The following is a 17,212-nucleotide window of genomic DNA, read 5'->3' as shown; positions in this document are numbered from 1 at the left end:
TTTGGATAGAACTAAACTTAAAAAAGAGAAGTCTGGGCCAGACACGGTAGCTCAAGCCTGTAATTCCAGCACTTTGGGAGGCTGAGGCGGGCGGATCATAAGGTCAGGAGATCAAGACCATCCTGGCTAACAGAGTGAAACCCCGTCTCTACTAAAAATACAAAAAATTAGCTGGGCGTGGTGGCAGGCGCCTGTATTCCCAGCTACTCGGGAGGCTGAGGCAGGAGAATGGCGTGAACCCAGAGGTTGCAGTGAGATGAGATCATGCCACTGCACTCCAGCCTGGGAGACAGAGTCAGACTCCATCTTAAAAAAAAAAAAAAAAAAAGGCGTGTGAAAAACTGAGGAACAATATACATTTCTCAGGGTGATGACGGCAGCCTCCAAAGGACTTCAAGTGAAAGAGCCTTACAAATTTTCAACCCCCTCTAAAAAACATATACAAATGTATGGTAAAGTAGAAAACTCAGGCACAGGATGCCCAAAGCTAATATTCACCTTCTGCTTCTGGGAAGCACGGTTCTTCTCATCAGAGATCTTCTCTGGATTGTATCTTATGAGTGACGGAATGGACACCTGAACAGGCACTTGGGCCGCAGGAATTGAGCCTCGCACCGACTCTTTCTGCTTAGGCTTATCAGGAGTCACAGTGGGGATCACACGCAGATTGGGACGGCTACGAGTAGCTTGTTTGGTTATTGGCATTATCCTGTGTGGTTCAGGTACAGGGTGGTTTGATGGTTGAGAGGTGGGATACATGGGCCATCTTGAGGCTGCATATGCCATGTAATGCCTATAGGCATCAAAGGAGGCAGGGGGAATGGCAGGTCCCTGGTAATTTGGAGGTATCCGAGCTGCAGCAAACTGAGAGGCCCTTGGCATGTGAAACTGAGATAAAGCAGCAGTGTGTGGAAGTCTAATTGGGGCAGATGGGGCTGATGGCAACATGCACCTGACTGCAACAGATGACTGAAACCCACTACCAACCACCTCTGGTCCTGAAATATGACCCACCGGATGGTCAGACTTTAGGAATGGAGGGCTATTTTTTGTGAGCAGGTAAGGATCCACAGGAGAAGGTGGGTGGGGATGGGACACCTCTGGAGAGTGGGTATTGCTATGATGTGCCTCCCTGCTCTCTAGTCTGTGGGGATCTGAGGAACGTCGATCAGCTGAGAAGCAGTGGTCAACTGAGGAACAGCGGTCAGCTGAGAAGCGGTGGTCAACTGAGGAACAGCGGTCAGCTGAAAAGTATTGGTCAACTGAGGAACGGCGGTCAGCTGAGGAGCGTAATGACGGCTTCTTGCCATGAAGTCGTTCCTGGGTGCGTGCAGCCAATTGACTAATCTCCGCTACTCCAATATCCAGCCCTATTGTCTTGAGCAAGTCATGGATCTTCGCATATTCTGGATTGGTCTCTTCTAGTGATTCTAGCTTTACAGCTGGAGCTGAAGACGGCAGGGAGCTTGCCTTCTGCCTAGTAACTTCACTCTCAGAGCTCCCAAGGGGCTTTGGTAGAGATTCTGCCTTTAAATCCTCTTCTTCATCCCCATAGAGAAATTTCTCCTCATCTTCAATGTCAGGAAAGCTACGTCGCCTTTTTTCCTGTGTACTAGTAGAATCAGCCAACATGCTCAGAATTCGGGAAAAACCACTGCCATCCTGGCTAGCTCTCTCATGGGGCAGCAGGAAGTCTGTGTGTCGCTCAGGTCCCTCGGCCTTCAAATCTAAATTATCCTTGTGGCATAGAAAACTTCCAAATTTTTCTCTGAGAGGACTGTTGTCTTTGGGAATCCCAGGAAGAGGACCCCATTGGTAGAGGTTGCCCTGAGGTTCCTTCAAGGCAGTCTCTACCATAGTCCCCTTGTTTTCAATCTCTGAGGCAAAAGCAGCAATAGCACCACTTAGTGGAAGGGATGGGTGCCCAGAGTAGAGAGGGTGATCCTGGCTGGAGCTGGTACTGCTGGAAAAACTCTCAAGCTGCAAAGACAAACACAACTGATTTAATCTTATGCAGAATCTCAGAAGATTAGTAACTGAGATAAATTACTTAAATACTTTGGTCTTTCTGAATTAACAGGTGAGAGATAAGTATGGATAAAAGGGAGGACAAATATCCTTAGCCAGATTCAAAATGTGAGTCACCTTATCTCCAGATGTTTCTGCTGTTAAGGAGAAACAAGGAAGTGAGGCAATCTGGATGGAATCCTCACCTTTATCTATGTGTTAAAAGGAAGTTGAATTCAAAAGGATTTTAGAGATCCCCTAGCTTGTTTTCTTTTCTATGGATCCCCAAAAGAAAAGAAAAAAAAAAAGAGAGAGTGCGCTGCTTTGGCTGAAGTGGGGAGAGGAAACTCTGGAACACTAACTCATCAGCATTCCCTTGCTTGAGAACCTCTTCAGAAGCCTTTATCTCCTAAGAGGACAGCTAAAAACTAGTGGTCTTTCCATTAGTGGTCTCACCATCCTTTCACAGGTGACGGAAAAATATCAAGGCTCAGAATGGTGAGGTGACTTGTCTAAACATCACAGTAAGTTGGTGGCAGAAGAGGGTCCAGAATCAGAATCACCTGATTTCTAGTTCAGTGTCCTACAACTCATACATCTTGTCTTCTCTCTAAAGAGAGATGAGAAAATTGAGGTCACCTCCTCCCTTTGCCCTTCAAGCTTCATTTCCAACAAACCCATATTCAAAGATTGCCAAAGGATAATCCAATTTAAGGAAAAAACTTATAGCAGATACTCTCCAAAATATCTATTTATTAATATAAAGTCTAATATACAGCAATATAACCCTCTACTGATGCATTAAAAGGCCTACAGTTTCATTTGGAGAGTGCTAGAAGGTGTAGCTCACAGTCCTAGAAGGCATAGCTCACAATGTTGGTCCAGCATATATTACAAAGACACCATTAGAAACATAGCCCACAGGAAAGTAAACAGGCATTAAGATATTAGACAGACTAGCAAGACGCCCTACAAGAAATGAAGCAGAGACCTGCATGGAAGGCTCCATTATGTCCACCTCAATCCGCTTCTTCAAAATGGACTTCTTGGGCATCACAGATACTTCTTCAGGCCGATGCAAAGAATATCCTGGCTCCGATGCTGTTAGGACACCTGACAATCCAGGGATGGAACAGCCAGTACCACCACCATCAACTCCAACCAGCTCCTGATTCAAGCTCCTACTTCGCTCCTCCTCTTCCTCTCGCTTTCGTCTGGCAAGATCCAGTTCTCGAAACTCAGGGTCGAGAAACCTAGGACTTGGGCTTCGTCTACGCTGTCGATAGTTGCGAGTTCCTGATGTAAAATTTGGGTGATCCCCTCCCATGCTGTTTATCTTCACTGTGTCATCATAACGGGGTCTTTTGGCCTCCCGGTTCCTTTCTTCAGATCGTATAGAGTAGCCTTTGAGTTTTTCTCGATTCCGTTCTGTTCCCCGCAAAAGCTCATCATGACAACTGATATGGGGACTATAATCAGATCGATGCAGGAAAGTTTCTTTTGTTCGGTAGTCCTCATCCAGTTGTCCCAAGAAGGGACTGAGAGGCCCTTCCTCCTGGGAAATATATCGCTCAAGACCCCGAGAGCACTGGGAGCTTCGAGTGAAGACAGAATCATCAGTCAGGTCATCCCTGAGGAAAAAGAGAAGCATCATTGAACAAATGGACTTTGTCAAGGGGGCTATAAAATGCTTAAGGCAAAAGCCTATTATCATGAAGTCCAAGAACATTTCCTCTCCCTTTCCCTGGGGTGCAAGCAGCTTTGGCCTCTAACCAAGAGTTAACATTACCAATATATCTAGACAGAGTTCTTGGGTAGTATCTTTGACTAGACTTGGGGCATGCAAAGTATCATGCAAGTTACACAACTCCACACAAGCTAAATTCTAGCTCTTTGCTACTGAAAGTGTAGTGCGGACCAAAGAGCATTAGCATTACCTGGGAACTATTTAGAAATACAGCTTCTCAAAGCTCCACCCCAAGCAGATCTGAACTAAAACATGCATTTTAACAAGATCTCAAGGTGATTTTTTTGTACTTTAAAGTCTGAGAAACACCAGTCCAGATCAATGGGATTTTTTTTATTTTGTTTTGTTTTGTTTTGAGACAGAGTCTTGCTCTGTCACCCAGGCTGGAGTGCAGTGGCACAATCTCGGCTCACTGCAAGCTCCGCCTCCTGGGTTCACACCATTCTCCTGCCTCAGCCTCCTGAGTAGCTGGGACTATACGCACCCACTACCACACCAGGTTAATTTTTTTTTTTTTTTTAAGTAGAGATGGGGTTCCACCATGTTAGCCAGGATGGTCTTGATCTTTTGACCTCATGATCCGCCCGCCTTGGCCTCCCAAAAGTGCTGGGATTACAGGCGTGAGCAACCACACCCAGTCTGTTTTGTTCTGTTTTTTTTTTTAAGACAGAGTCTCACTCTGTCGCCCAGGCTGGAGTGCAGTGGCGTGATCTTGGCTCCCTGCAACCTCCACCTCCCTGGTCCAAGCGATTCTTGTGCCTCAGCCTCCTAAGTAGCTGGGATTACAGGTGTGCACTACCACGCTGGCTGATTTTTTTGCATTTTTTTAAGTAGAGATGGGGTTTCACATGTTGGCCAGGCTGGTCTCGAACTCCTGACCTCAGGTGATCCGCCCGCCTCAGCCTCCCAAAGTGCTGGGATTACAGGTGTAAGCCTCTGCACATGGCTCAGATCAATGGTTTTAAAGCTGTGTTCCAGAGGTTCTAAAGAGTGCTCAGGAGCTACCAAAAGAAAGGAGGTACTAGAAAAGCAAAACCAGCAGGGCTCTGGACCTTCTACCCCAGTTAAATCATACTATATCCAACTTTAAGTCTGTATATTAAGGTTCTAACAATTCAATTGGAAAAAAAGTTTCACTATAGGGTAACTTTTTAAAAAAATGATTATTCTAATTAGCATGATTTTCTCATAAGTTTTAGAAGGTTCTCCAATGCTTTGCCTCGATGGTTCACATATTAAAAACCAAAAAACTCTCTCACAGCCTGTTTTGTCACCCTCTTTGCCTTCTCTGGATATCTACAAAAACTCTGCTATTCTCGGGCTTAGAAACGAGAAAGTGATGGTTTGGTTCACCTTATATTTTTATTTCATTAAATACAAATGTCTCAGACCTTTGTGGCATGAGGTAAAAATCTAGGATGGGACATCTATTCTTTCAGCTGAGAACTCTATACCACACCCAATAGTCCTAACCTTCTCGGGGGCTATGGCTATGACACAAAACGAAAGTTTCTGATTTAAATCATAGACAGAAATAAAGATCCTCTAGCACTTTATGTATGAAATTTCTAAATAATCTGAATAAAAAATAAAAGTTCTTACATGTCACTCACATTCCAGAGTGAATTATCATCTAGAGGATGGTAACTATTAGTGTTTTCTGCAGTTTCTAGTAGCTACTTTTGTTTTTTGTGAGTTTCTAGAAATGACTTTTCCTAGTTTTTTTAGTAGTTGCTTTCCTATCTCTGAGACTATGCCAGCAGAACCTCAAAACGTTGCCTTTTCTTATTCACCAGCCTGCCTTTGTTCAAAGTTGTAGACCTAGGAATAAATTCATGAAAGGTTATCAAGGACAAACTTTATTTACCTTCTCTAACAAGAATGCCACTTGTGGGAATCCAGGTTTCTGTTACCCACCTTCTTCCCAAGAATTTGGGAAATGTTGAAGTTTCAATGTAGTATGAAATAGGAATAAATGGGAATAAACCAAGGATGATTTCTGAAATCAAACTGGGGTAAAAATTTTTCTCTATAGGTCTGTCAGCCATAAACACACCCATTTCCAGAGAGGAATATTCATGAGTTGAGTCACTCCATTGTCAAAACACCATTTACCACACAAGAAGTCTCTGATCATATTAGTATAGGGAGAGAAAACATAAGCTCGATGAGGAGTGGCAAGTTCATTCACACTCCGACATTCAGCTCCCCACTAGAACTATTACACGTCACCATGAAATGGCATACTAGCCCAAGATCTAATCCAGTACTATCAAGAAGCTATAAATGAGATGGCTCTCAAAAAGCCTCAGTCCAGACTTGGAATCTCCAGTAGAATGAGACAGAAAAAAGGCATAAAAACAGTTTTCTTTTTTTTTTTTTTGAGACGGAGTCTCAGCTCTGTCGCCCAGGCTGGAGCGCAGTGGCCCGATCTCAGCTCACTGCAAGCTCCGCCTCCCGGGTTTATGCCATTCTCCTGCCTCAGCCTCCCGAGTAGCTGGGACTACAGGCACCCGCCACCTTGCCCAGCTAGGTTTTTTTTTTTTTTATTTTTTAGTGGAGACGGGGTTTCACCATGTTAGCCAGGATGGTCTCGAGCTCCTGACCTCATGATCCGCCCGTCTCAGCCTCCCAAAGTGCTGGGATTACAGGCTTGAGCCACCGTGCCTGGCCTGCATAAAAACAGTTTTCTTAATAAAGCTATCACATATGTGTAGGCATAAATCAGGTTGCTTATTAGAAGCTCATGTCCTCCTTCCCCAGAACTCCAAAAGGATATGAGAAGAGAACTGGCTGTAGTAAGAGTGAGCCCTAAAAAGAGTACAATCTCCTATACTCTGAAAGAGTCCAATGATGGACACTCCCTGAAAGCCTTGGTTAAGAGTTCAACTGTTATCTAAAATAAGGTCTATCTATTTAAAAAACTGATTGCTGGAGTTGGGTAATGAGGACATGGGGGTTCACTATACTATTCTACATTTTTATGTTTACAAATCTCTGTTAAACAAGTTTTAAAAAAATGTATATATGTCCATATAAAAACTTTTATACCGATGTTCAGAGCAGCATTAATCATAATTGCCGAAAGTGAAAAGAATCCAAATGTTATCCATTCATTCACCACTGATGAATGGATAAACAAAACGTGGTATACCCATACAATAAAATATTATCAGCAATAAAAAGGAATGCTACAAACACGGATGAACCTTAAAAAAAATATGCTAAGTGAAAGAAGCCAGTCACAAAAGACCACATATTATATGATTCTATTTATATGAAATGTCCAGAATACGCAAATCTATAGAGACAGAAAGTACATTAGTGATTGCCCACGGCTGGGGGTAGGGCGGAGGGAGTAATGGCTGAAGGCACAGAGCTTCTTTCTGGTATAATAAAAATGTTCTAAAATTTATTGTAGTGAGGGATGCACAACTCTGAATATACCAAAAATCACTGTACACTTTAAATGGGTGAATTACATAGTATACAAATTACATCTCAATAAAGCTGTTAAAAAATGTATATATATTTTAAAAGGTCCTTCAGAGCCTAAACTCTGTATTCTTTTCTGTTGATGAGCCCCAAAAATGCCCCAAGAAAGCTGTTTGCTTCTATTCCCTAAAGTAAATCAGAGGGGGAAAAAATCCTACTCCTTCAATCTATCAGAATAAGGAGAAGGAATTAGGAGATAAGCTGGGCACAGTGGCTCACACCTGTAATCTTAGCACTTCAAGAGGCCAAGGCAGGAGAATTGCTTGAGGTCAGGAGACTAGCCTGGACAACATAGATAGACCCTCAATTTCTAAAAATTTATTTTTTAATTCACCAGGTATGACAATGTAGCCCACAGTCCTAGCTACTCTGAAGACTGAGCTGGGAGGACCACTTGAGCCCAGGAGTTTGAGGTTACAGAGAACTATGATCACGCCACTGCACTCCAGGCTGGGCAACAGAGCGAGACATTGTCTTTTAAAAAGATAATGTGTTTTTTTTTTTTTTTTTTTGAGACGGAGTCTCGCTCCGTCGCCCAGGCTGGAGTGCAGTGGCCAGATCTCAGCTCACTGCAAGCTCCACCTCCCGGGTTCACGCCATTCTCCTGCCTCAGCCTCCCGAGTAGCTGGGACTACAGGCGTCCGCCACATCGCCCGGCTAGTTTTTTTTTTTGTATTTTTTAGTAGAGACGGGGTTTCACCGTGTTAGCCAGGATGGTCTCGATCTCCTGACCTCGTGATCCACCCGTCTCGGCCTTCCAAAGTGCTGGGATTACAGGCTTGAGCCACCGCGCCCGGCCTGATTTTTAAAAAATAAACAGCTCCATGAATGGAACATTAAATGTGCAAATTACTTTGATGAACAGGAGAAATCAACCTCACATCCACAGGTCTTTAGAAGCCAAGCGTTTCAGAATTTTTCACATTACCTGTTCATGTTCCCTTTTGAGAAGAATTACAGTCCTACATATAGGGCTGCTAAGGTGAAGACACTAAAACCCAACTTCGCTACCATCCAAACCTGATATAAAACTTAACAGATTCAATAAAGGAAGAGAAAGAATACTAGAGTCTCAGAAAAAAAACAAATAAATAAACATCTGGCCAGGCATGGTGGTTCACACCTGCAATCCCATCACTTTGGGAGGCTGAGGCAGGAAGATCACTTGAGCTCAGGAGTTTGAAACCAACCTGGGCAACACAGTGAGAACCCATCTCTACAAAAATAAAAAAAATTAGCTGGGCATTGGGTGGTGTGTGCCTGTATTCCTAGCTACTTGGGAGGCTGAGGCAGGAGAATCACTCGAACCCAGGAGTTAGAGGCTACACTAAGCTATGATCGTGTCACTGCACTCCAGCCTGGGTGACAGAGTGAGACCCTGTCTCTTAAAAATAAATTTAAAAGCGGTCGGGCACAGTGGCTCACACCTGTAATCCCAGCACTTTGGGAGGCCGAGGTCGGTGGATCACGAAGTCAGCAGATCACAAAGTCAGGAGTTCGAGAACAGCCTGGCCAACACAGTGAAACCGCATCTCTACTAAAAATACAAAAAAATTAGCCGGGTGTGGTGGCCCGCACCTGTAATCCCAGCTACTCAGGAGGCTGAGGCAGGAGAATTGCTAGAACCTGGGAGGCGGAGGCTGCAGTGAGCTGAGATTGCACCATTGCACTCCAGCCGGGCAACAGTGCAAGACTCTGTCTCAAAAAAAAATTAATAAATAACTTTTAAAAAACTAAACATCTACATACACTTTCTTTTTCTTTTTTGAGACAGAGTCTTGCTCTGTGCAGTGGTGCAATCTGGGCTCACTGCAAACTCTGCCTCCCAGGTTCAAGCTTCTCCTGCCTCAGCCTCTGGAGTAGCTAGGAGTACAGGTATGCACCACCACTGGGTAATTTTTGTATTTTTGGTAAAGATAGGGTCTCACCATGTTGGCCAGGCTGGTCTTGAACTCCTGACTTCAAGTGATTAGCCCACCTCAACCTCCTAAAGTGCTGGGATTACAGGTGAGAGCCACTGTGCCAGGCCTAAACATCTACATACAAAGGATATAAATGGCCTGTATCATTGGTTGAAGACTAGACTCACTGTCAGGAGACATCCTGAGTATGCCAATGGTCCTGTGGCCTGGTTTTAATGGACAGTAATTATCCACACAAACCATACTGAACAAAAAGGAAAGAAGAGAAATGTGTAGGGGGCAACAGTATTTTTTAAATGGCCTTGTATCTCTGTTTAGAACCTCAATCTCACTTTCTCTAAAGTAGACCCGTGTCTCTGAAACACGATTCTAGAAAGAATACTGCCACCCCAAACTCCCTAAGAGGAAAAATTTTAATTTCTGTAATTTAAAAATACAATTAGTTATCTGAAGCACACGTGCATAACAAAGTTTATGCAAAGGGGAAGTGACGTACTAGGCCTAAGAAGAGGAACTGCTGAAACTAACTCAAAACCTCAGCAAAGAATGAAGACAATCATACTACGTACCACCTACCCAGACTACCTACTCAATCATTTCCCAAAACAGAAGCAGCCAGAAGGGCAAGGGCTACTGCCCCAATTAAGTAATACAGTCACATATCTTGAGGCCCTTTAGAAGCTTCAATGTTATATGACATAAAACTATTCTGCCTTGCTTCTTCTATGAGAAAACACCAAATGGCGGATGATGTCAGTGGGAGGGGTGGGGTGGGGGCAGAGGCCCCAGGGCCCTGGGATGGGGAACCGCGGTGGCTTCCCCAGAGGGGCCGGGGTTGCAGCCGTGGATGGGGCTGAGGCCGCGGAGCTCATGAAGGCAAGGCCAAGGATAAGGAGTGGATGCCTGTCACCAAGCTGAGCTGCTTGGTCAAGGACATAAAGATCAAGTCCCTGGAGAACTATCTCTTCTTCCTGCCCATCAAGGAATCTGAGATCACTGACTTTTTCCTGGGGGCCTCTCTCAAGGATGAGGTGTTGAAGATTATGCCAGTGCAGAAGCAGACCAACACTGGCCAGTGCACCAGGTTCAAGGCATTTATTGCCATCAGGGACTACAATGGCCACATCGGTCTGGGTGTTAAGTGCTCCAAGGAGGTGGCCACTGCCATACGTGGGGCCATCATCCTGGCCAAGCTCTTCATTCTCCCTATGCACAGAGGCTACTGGGGGAACAAGATCCACAAGCCCCACATTGTCCCTTGCAAGGTGACAGGCCGCTGCGGCTCTGTGTTGGTGCGCCTCATCCCTGCGCCCAAGGGCACTGGCATTGTCTCAGCCCGTGTCCAAGAAGCTGCTCATGACAGCTGGTATCGATGACTGCTACACCTCAGCCAGGGGCTGCACTGCCACGCTGGGTGGCTTTGCCAAGGCCACCTTTGATGCCATCTCTAAGACCTACAGCTACCTGACACCCGACCTCTGGAAAGAGACTGGATTCACCAAGTCTCCCTATCAGGAATTCACTGACCACCTCATCAAGACACACACCAGAGTCTCTGTGCAGAGGACCCAGGCTCCAGCTGTGGCTACAACATAGGGTTTTTATATAAGAAATATAAAGTGAATTAAGCCTGGAAAAAAAAAAAAAAAAGACTGTTCTGCCTTGCTTCACTGCATCCACAGCCAATGGAACTTTGAAGTACTACCAACGGCAAAACTGGTCCTCAGACTTCCTGCCCAGCTCTCCCCCACCCACCTAGATATGCTCTGTGCAACACTGCAAGTGACAGTCTCAGTTTGAAACTACATCACATTGATTTATTGCTACTGCTACTCATTTGTCAAAACTCCCAACGTGCTGGGCAGAGACCATAACAGTCAAGGTCTCAGCTCTGAGAAAGAGTGCTTTCCTGGACTTCCATCCACACTTTGATTTTTGTGAGCTGAAAAACACCTGATATGATTATTTACATTCTATATATGGTTAAGTTCCTAGCACCTGAGGTCTATATCCAACTCTCTTGGGTGTATCTACCCTTCCTCAGCACTCAATAGTTGTAAAATGATAACTGAACTTAAACATTTTTGAAGGTCTCTAGCTTTTTGTTAATACTTTATCTACTTCACATCACATACACACATATATTAGACATGAACTTATCTAAACCCTTTCTGAATCTATGTTTCAGCCTGGATAAGCTAAAAAATAACACCATTTTAAAAAGACTTCCCATTTTGTCCAGAACTTTTCTTTGGAAAGGGACCTCTCATAGTTTCACTGTTTTTGAATCTATACCATCTCAACTGTTCTTGGTTTGGAGGACTCTGATTATGTCCCCTCAGCCTCTTCTTTCTAATCAGACTAGGATGACCTTTTTAAAGTCTTTTTTTCTATACAATTTATTCAGCAACAGAGTCTATGCATCATTATACTCTTCCCACTTAGAAATTCTATCCCAACATTATATTTTGTACTGGACACGTGGCATAGGAAATAACTTTAGAGCTGGCACCATCCTTTCAAATATATCATTCAGAAAACAGCAACATTTCTGCCTTCAAGTACTAGTATAGTATGCCCTGCCTTAGGTGATGCCTACCTGTCCACGTCTTCCAGATTATCCACTGGTGACCCCAGTCGATCACTAAGCCGTCGCCGTTCTGGTGTGCTAACACAGAAGTGGTCATTGCCAACAGTGATCCTTAAGCTCTTTTCCAAAGAGTCAGAACGCAGACCAGGAGAGCGTCTCTACAAAAGTAAAAGATAATATGGTTAGTCAATAGGGTCAACATCCCTGTATCCAAAAACATTCTCCTCCCTAGTTACAAAGTTAGCCAGGCATGGTGGCTCATGCCTGTAAACCCAACACTTAGGGAAGCTGAGATGTATAGGCCCAAGCAAGAATGTGAGACCAGTCTGGGCAACACAGACTCCATCTCAATTTAAAAAGTTTAAAATTAGCCAGGTGTGGGGTGCACACCACACCCGTGGTCCCAACTACTAAGGTGGCTGAGGTGGGAGGATAGCTTAAGCTTGGGAGGTCAGGGCTGCAGTGAGCCATGACTGCACCACTGTACTCCAGCCTGAGCAATGAGTAGGACCTTGTCTCAAAAACAAAAACCAAAAAACCATCCTGCAAAGTTGGGGTTCAACAAGGTGAGAAATGGTTATGGTATGACACTATTCCAAAAATAAAGCACTTTCTAAAAATTATCATTTTCTTAGAGATATAAGCCCATACCTCTAACTCTCCTAAACAGCGACCTCTCATTCTACTGGGCATGGGAAAAGAGAAGTGAATGAAGTCCCTGCTCTCAGAACCTACATGTTTCTAGTGAAGGAGGTAAGCCAAAAAGTTTAAAAAAAAAATAGTACTTCTGGTAAGTGCTATAAAGTCATTAAAATATGATATCATGAAAGGAGTTACTTCAGATAGGATGGTTAGAAAAGGTTTTTCTCGGCCGGGCGCGGTGGCTCAAGCCTGTAATCCCAGTACTTTGGGAGGCCGAGGCGGGTGGATCACGAAGTCAGGAGATCGAGACCATCCTGGCTAACATGGTGAAACCCCGTCTCTACTAAAAATACAAAAAACTAGCCGGGCGTGGTGGCGGGCGCCTGTAGTCCCAGCTACTCGGAGGCTGAGACAGGAGAATGGCGTAAACCCGGGAGGCGGAGCTTGCAGTGAGCCGAGATCGCGCCACTGCACTCCAGCCTGGGTGACACAGCGAGACTCCGTCTCAAAAAAAAAAAAAAAAAAAGAAAAGGTTTTTCTCAGGTGATAACCTGAGGCCTGAATGATGACATATAGCCTTGCAAAGAACAGGTAGAAGGATGTTTCAGGCAAAGGAAAGAACCACCTCAGTATTGAGCTTGGTGTATTTTAAGTAACAGAAAAGCGGCCAGTGTGGCTGCAGCAAAGTGACAGAAGAGGAAAAGACAGGCAGAAACCACGGTTGGGAAATTTGGATTTTATCCTTAGTGCAATTAAGTTACAGGAGGGTTTTACACAGGATAGTGATATCATCTGACTACATTTCTCCTCCAGATGCTTGCACAGCACACCCTCACCTCCTTCAGATCTTTATTCAAAAATCACCTTCCCAGAAGGCTTTCCCTGACTACTCTATCAAAAATTTTACCTCCCCGGGCCAGGCATGGTAGCTCATGCCTGTAATCCCAACATTTTGGGAGGCTGAGGCAGGAGAATCACTTGAAGTCAGGAGTTTGAGACCAGCCTGGGCAACACAGTGAAATCCCTCCCCACACCAAAAAATTATTTAAAAATGAAATCAGCTGGGATGTGGTACACGCCTGTAGTCCCAGCTACTCAGGAGGCTGAGGCGAGAGGATCGCTTGAGTGTGGGAGTATGAGACTGCACTGAGGTATGATCACACCACTACACTCCAGCATGGGTGACAGAGCAAGACTCTGTTCACACTCACACACATACACAAACTGTAACTCCCTTCTCTGCTTTTAGTACTTCTTTTTTTCCTTTTTTTGAGATGGAGTCTCGCTCTGTCGCCCTCAGTCTGGAGTGCAGTGGCGGGATCTCAGCTCACTGTAAGCTCCACCTCCTGGGTTCATGCCATTCTCCTGCCTCAGGCTCCAGAGTAGCTGGGACTACAGATGCCCGCCACACACCCGGCTAATTTTTGTATTTTTAGTAGAGACGGGGTTTCACCGTGTTAGCCAGGATGGTCTCGATCTCCTGACCTCGTGATCCGCCGGCCTCGGTCTCCCGAAGTCCTGGGATTACAGGCTTGAGCCACGGTGCCCGGACCTATTTTAGTACTTCTTAGTCCTTCTTAGTACTTAAATACATTTAACATACCATGGCGTTTCTAACTTCATCTTATTATGCAACTCTCCCTGCTAGAATATTAACTCTATAAGGATAAGAGTTTTTGCCTGGTTTGTGCTTTGTTGTACCCCAGGGCAGTCCAGAACAGTGCCTAATGCAAAGTAGATGCTCAATAAATACACGTCAATGTATAAAGTGAGGGCTTAAAAATCATTTTGATTTCTGGGTACCCTCCAGAATAAACTGGAGGGTAGCAAGAGCAGAGCATAAAGGAGCCAAATACAACAATCCATGCAAGAGGTAATAGGGCTTAGACCAGAGTGATGGCAGGAGGAGGGCAGTTTTGGGGATGTATTCTAGAGGTAAGGCTAATGGGTTAGACAGATGAGGTAATCTGACAAATTAGATGTGGGAACAAGGGAGATAATGACTGTTTCTGATGTAAGCAATGGATGATGCTATTTACTCAGACAGAAAAGACCAGAGCAAATACACTGTGCATTGGAGAAGAAAAGGAGGCTGTGGAAACAAGCATTCTGTTCTTGCTTCCTCTGTAGTGACTGCCACTGCTCAACTGATTATCTTAACATAGTGACAAAACAATTTACCCTTGACCAAAGTACTCACAGTACTTACATACATGTTAGAGAGCCACTCAAAAAAGCAGAACTTTGTTACTAAGTTGAAAAAAAGAGGCCGGGCATGGTGGCGGGCACCTGTAATCCCAACTACTTGGGAGGCTGAGGTGGGAGAACTGATTGAACCCGGGAGGTGGAGGTTACAGTGAGCTGAGATCGCGCCACTGCACTCCAGCCTGGGCAACAGAGTGAGATTCTTTCTCAAATAATAATAAAAAGATTGAAGAACTAAAAATAAAACAAAGTCCCAAACACCAGACTCCACCTAGGGGATCTCTTGGGGTGGTGGTTATGGCTAAAGGTCAACACTATTTCTAAAACTAAACTTAATCTCATGCTCCGTTCCTCTAGCAGTGAAACATAGCGGTTCAAATCACGGGATTGGGGAACCAGGCGGATCTGAGTTGAATCACAGCTCCACCACTTAGCCGTGTCACCTTAGTCGAGTTACTTGAATCTCTCTGGGTTGGTTCCTCGGCTGTACAACAAGGAATAATATTAACGGCCTCACTTCAAAGAGTTGTGAGGGTTAAAAGAATGTGTAAAGTGAAAGGCTAGGCATAATTCCTGGCACAGAACTTGATTAAGAGTTAGTGGCTATGGCAATGACTGTGGTCCTGCACACTCCATTCCCAAGAAGCAGCTCCAATTCATTTAAGCTAACAGTTTACACTCTAGACGTAAAGCCTGATAGGGTTCAAGTGTCCCTAACTCGCCACAAAAACTGACATTTCGGCTTTTTTTCCTTAAGATCCAGGGAGGCAGCTCAGGTGTAAGGGGATGAAAACTACGGAATGAAAACCCTCGGATGAAAACCCGAGGACACTTCAACTCTACAAAAAGTACCAAGGCACACGGTTTGGACGAAATGCCCCTCGCCTTGGCAAACTTTCCACACCTCACCCGGCGTGAGAGAAACAGCCTATTCCTAAGGAACGGAGAGCGCACTCCCGACCAGGCGCCCGTGCGCTCCCGAGTCCGTTATTGTGTCAACGCTGCCGGGTCTGACAGAAGCCTCCAGGCTCGGCATCCCCGAGGGAGTTGGCCGGAGGCTTCGTGCTTAGGACCCTGGTCTGGAGGCCCCGGGCGTTTCTGGAAACGGGAATTCCGGGCGAGGGGGCTGGGAGATGGAGGGAGTCCTGGACGAGGGGTGGGATTACCCGGCTGCCGCTGTCGCCTGGATGGTCTCCGCGGCCGTCCCGGGCATAGTCGGCGCGGGACTCCCCTCGGCTGCTGCCTCTGAAGCCGGCCGGGCCCGGCGGGAAGAGTCGTCGGCCCCGCGGTGGCGACGGGGAGCCGCGACGGGCCCGAGGCGGGGACGGGGAGACGCGACGACCCCGTGGCGGGGACGGCGAGGCGCGGCGGCCGCGGTGCCCTGAGGGCGAGCGGGGTCGGCGAGCCGGGGTCCGCGACGAGGAGCCGGAGGGCGGAGGCGGCGGTGAGCTGCGGCGAGCCGGGCCTGAAGAGGAGCCAGAGCTGCGGCCGCTGCGCGGGCCGCCCCCGCCGTCGTCTTTAGGCCGGTGGGAAGAGACGGAGGAGCGAGCGCTGCTGCGGTACATGGTTCTCGCAGCGGCGGCCACGGCGACAGCTCTGACCCGGGGGCGCCCTAGACACAGGCCCTGAGCGCGCCGCCGGAGCTGCAGCCGCCGCCACCGCGGCCGCTGCGCGCTGCCTCAGCCGCGGGAGCAGCCCCCTCCCCTCGGCCCCGCGTCGCCCCGGGGGCCTGGCCGAGCGCGCCCCCGCGGCTGGCGGTTGGAGGGCGCGAGCACGCGTCCGACACACCCCCCCCGCCTCCGGGGTTCCCCGCTCCTCCACTCAGGGAGCGGCCGCAGGAACCAAGAAAAGTAGGGAGGAGCACAGACGCCGGTGCGAGGCTGGGCGAGGGGAGGGGAAGCGAAGCGCGCGCCCTGAGCTCTGCACGCCCCGCCTCCGAATCCTCAAGATGGCGGCCGCTGAGCCACCCACTTCCCCTCCCCCGGAGGCCACGTGACCCCCGGGGCCTCCGCGCGGGGTGGGTGGGGCGGAAGGGAGGGTTTCCCTGGAGAGGAACCTGGCTTTCCGGGATGGTCCAGGCCTCGGGACTTAGGGGATTGGAGACTGTGTGGAGGTGTTCGCTCTTTCCTGTTGCCCCTCAAGCCTCTTAATTTAGGGATGGACACGAAATGGTTGAAAACCATTGGTGAGAATATAAGCGGGCCTGAAAACGTTAGCTGTGTCGGAGGTTACGGACCCGGCTGGAGCGCCCACCCAAGTCCTGTCCCCCCTGCGCAAGCAGCACGACGCACATTAGTTTACTTTCCAGTTTGCCTAATTTCTGGAGGTTGAAATTGAGGACGGAAAGGTACAAGGTGGAGGTGGTGGACGAGAATCAAACCCAAAATAGACTTTGTCAAGCCTCTGAGCCCAAGCTAAGCCGTCATATCCCCTGTGAGCTGCACGTATACATCCAGATGGCCTGAGGCAACTGAAGATCCACAAAAGAAGTGAAAATAGCCTTAACTGATGACATTCCACTATTATGATTTGCTCCTGCCCCACCCTGACAGGATATATTCTCCCCCTCGCCCTTAAGAAGATGCTTTGTAATATTCTCCCCAC

General features: G+C 46.8%; 1 protein-coding gene across 6 annotated transcripts in view; it reads right to left on the bottom strand.

Annotated features, from left to right (window-relative positions):
• The window catches only part of ZNF318 (zinc finger protein 318), a 39,558-nt gene extending 23,104 nt beyond the window's left edge, over positions 1 to 16,454 (bottom strand). For 4 of the 6 annotated variants that reach the window (XR_012433777.1, XM_074038003.1, XM_074038004.1 and 1 more), the window contains exons 1-4: positions 15,775 to 16,454; positions 11,771 to 11,919; positions 2,999 to 3,638; positions 499 to 1,980 (exon numbers count right to left, since the gene is read on the bottom strand). Coding sequence is in view for 4 of the 6 variants with exons in the window: in XM_074038003.1 (XP_073894104.1) it covers positions 499 to 1,980; positions 2,999 to 3,638; positions 11,771 to 11,919; positions 15,775 to 16,173 (2,670 nt within the window). In the remaining 2 variants the exon portion in view is untranslated. Of the gene's footprint in view, positions 1 to 498; positions 1,981 to 2,570; positions 2,775 to 2,998; positions 3,639 to 11,770; positions 11,920 to 15,774 lie in introns of those variants that run through there. The other 2 variants (XM_074038002.1, XM_074038000.1) reach the window with 2 other exon arrangements.
• Between the last annotated feature and the right edge of the window lie 758 nt (positions 16,455 to 17,212).

Source organism: Macaca fascicularis, chromosome 4, assembly GCF_037993035.2.
Source record: "Macaca fascicularis isolate 582-1 chromosome 4, T2T-MFA8v1.1".
In the NCBI taxonomy this organism is placed as follows: Eukaryota; Metazoa; Chordata; class Mammalia; order Primates; family Cercopithecidae; genus Macaca; species Macaca fascicularis.
Note: the sequence above shows the minus strand (reverse complement) of the source record. Positions and strands in the feature narration are given on the sequence as shown.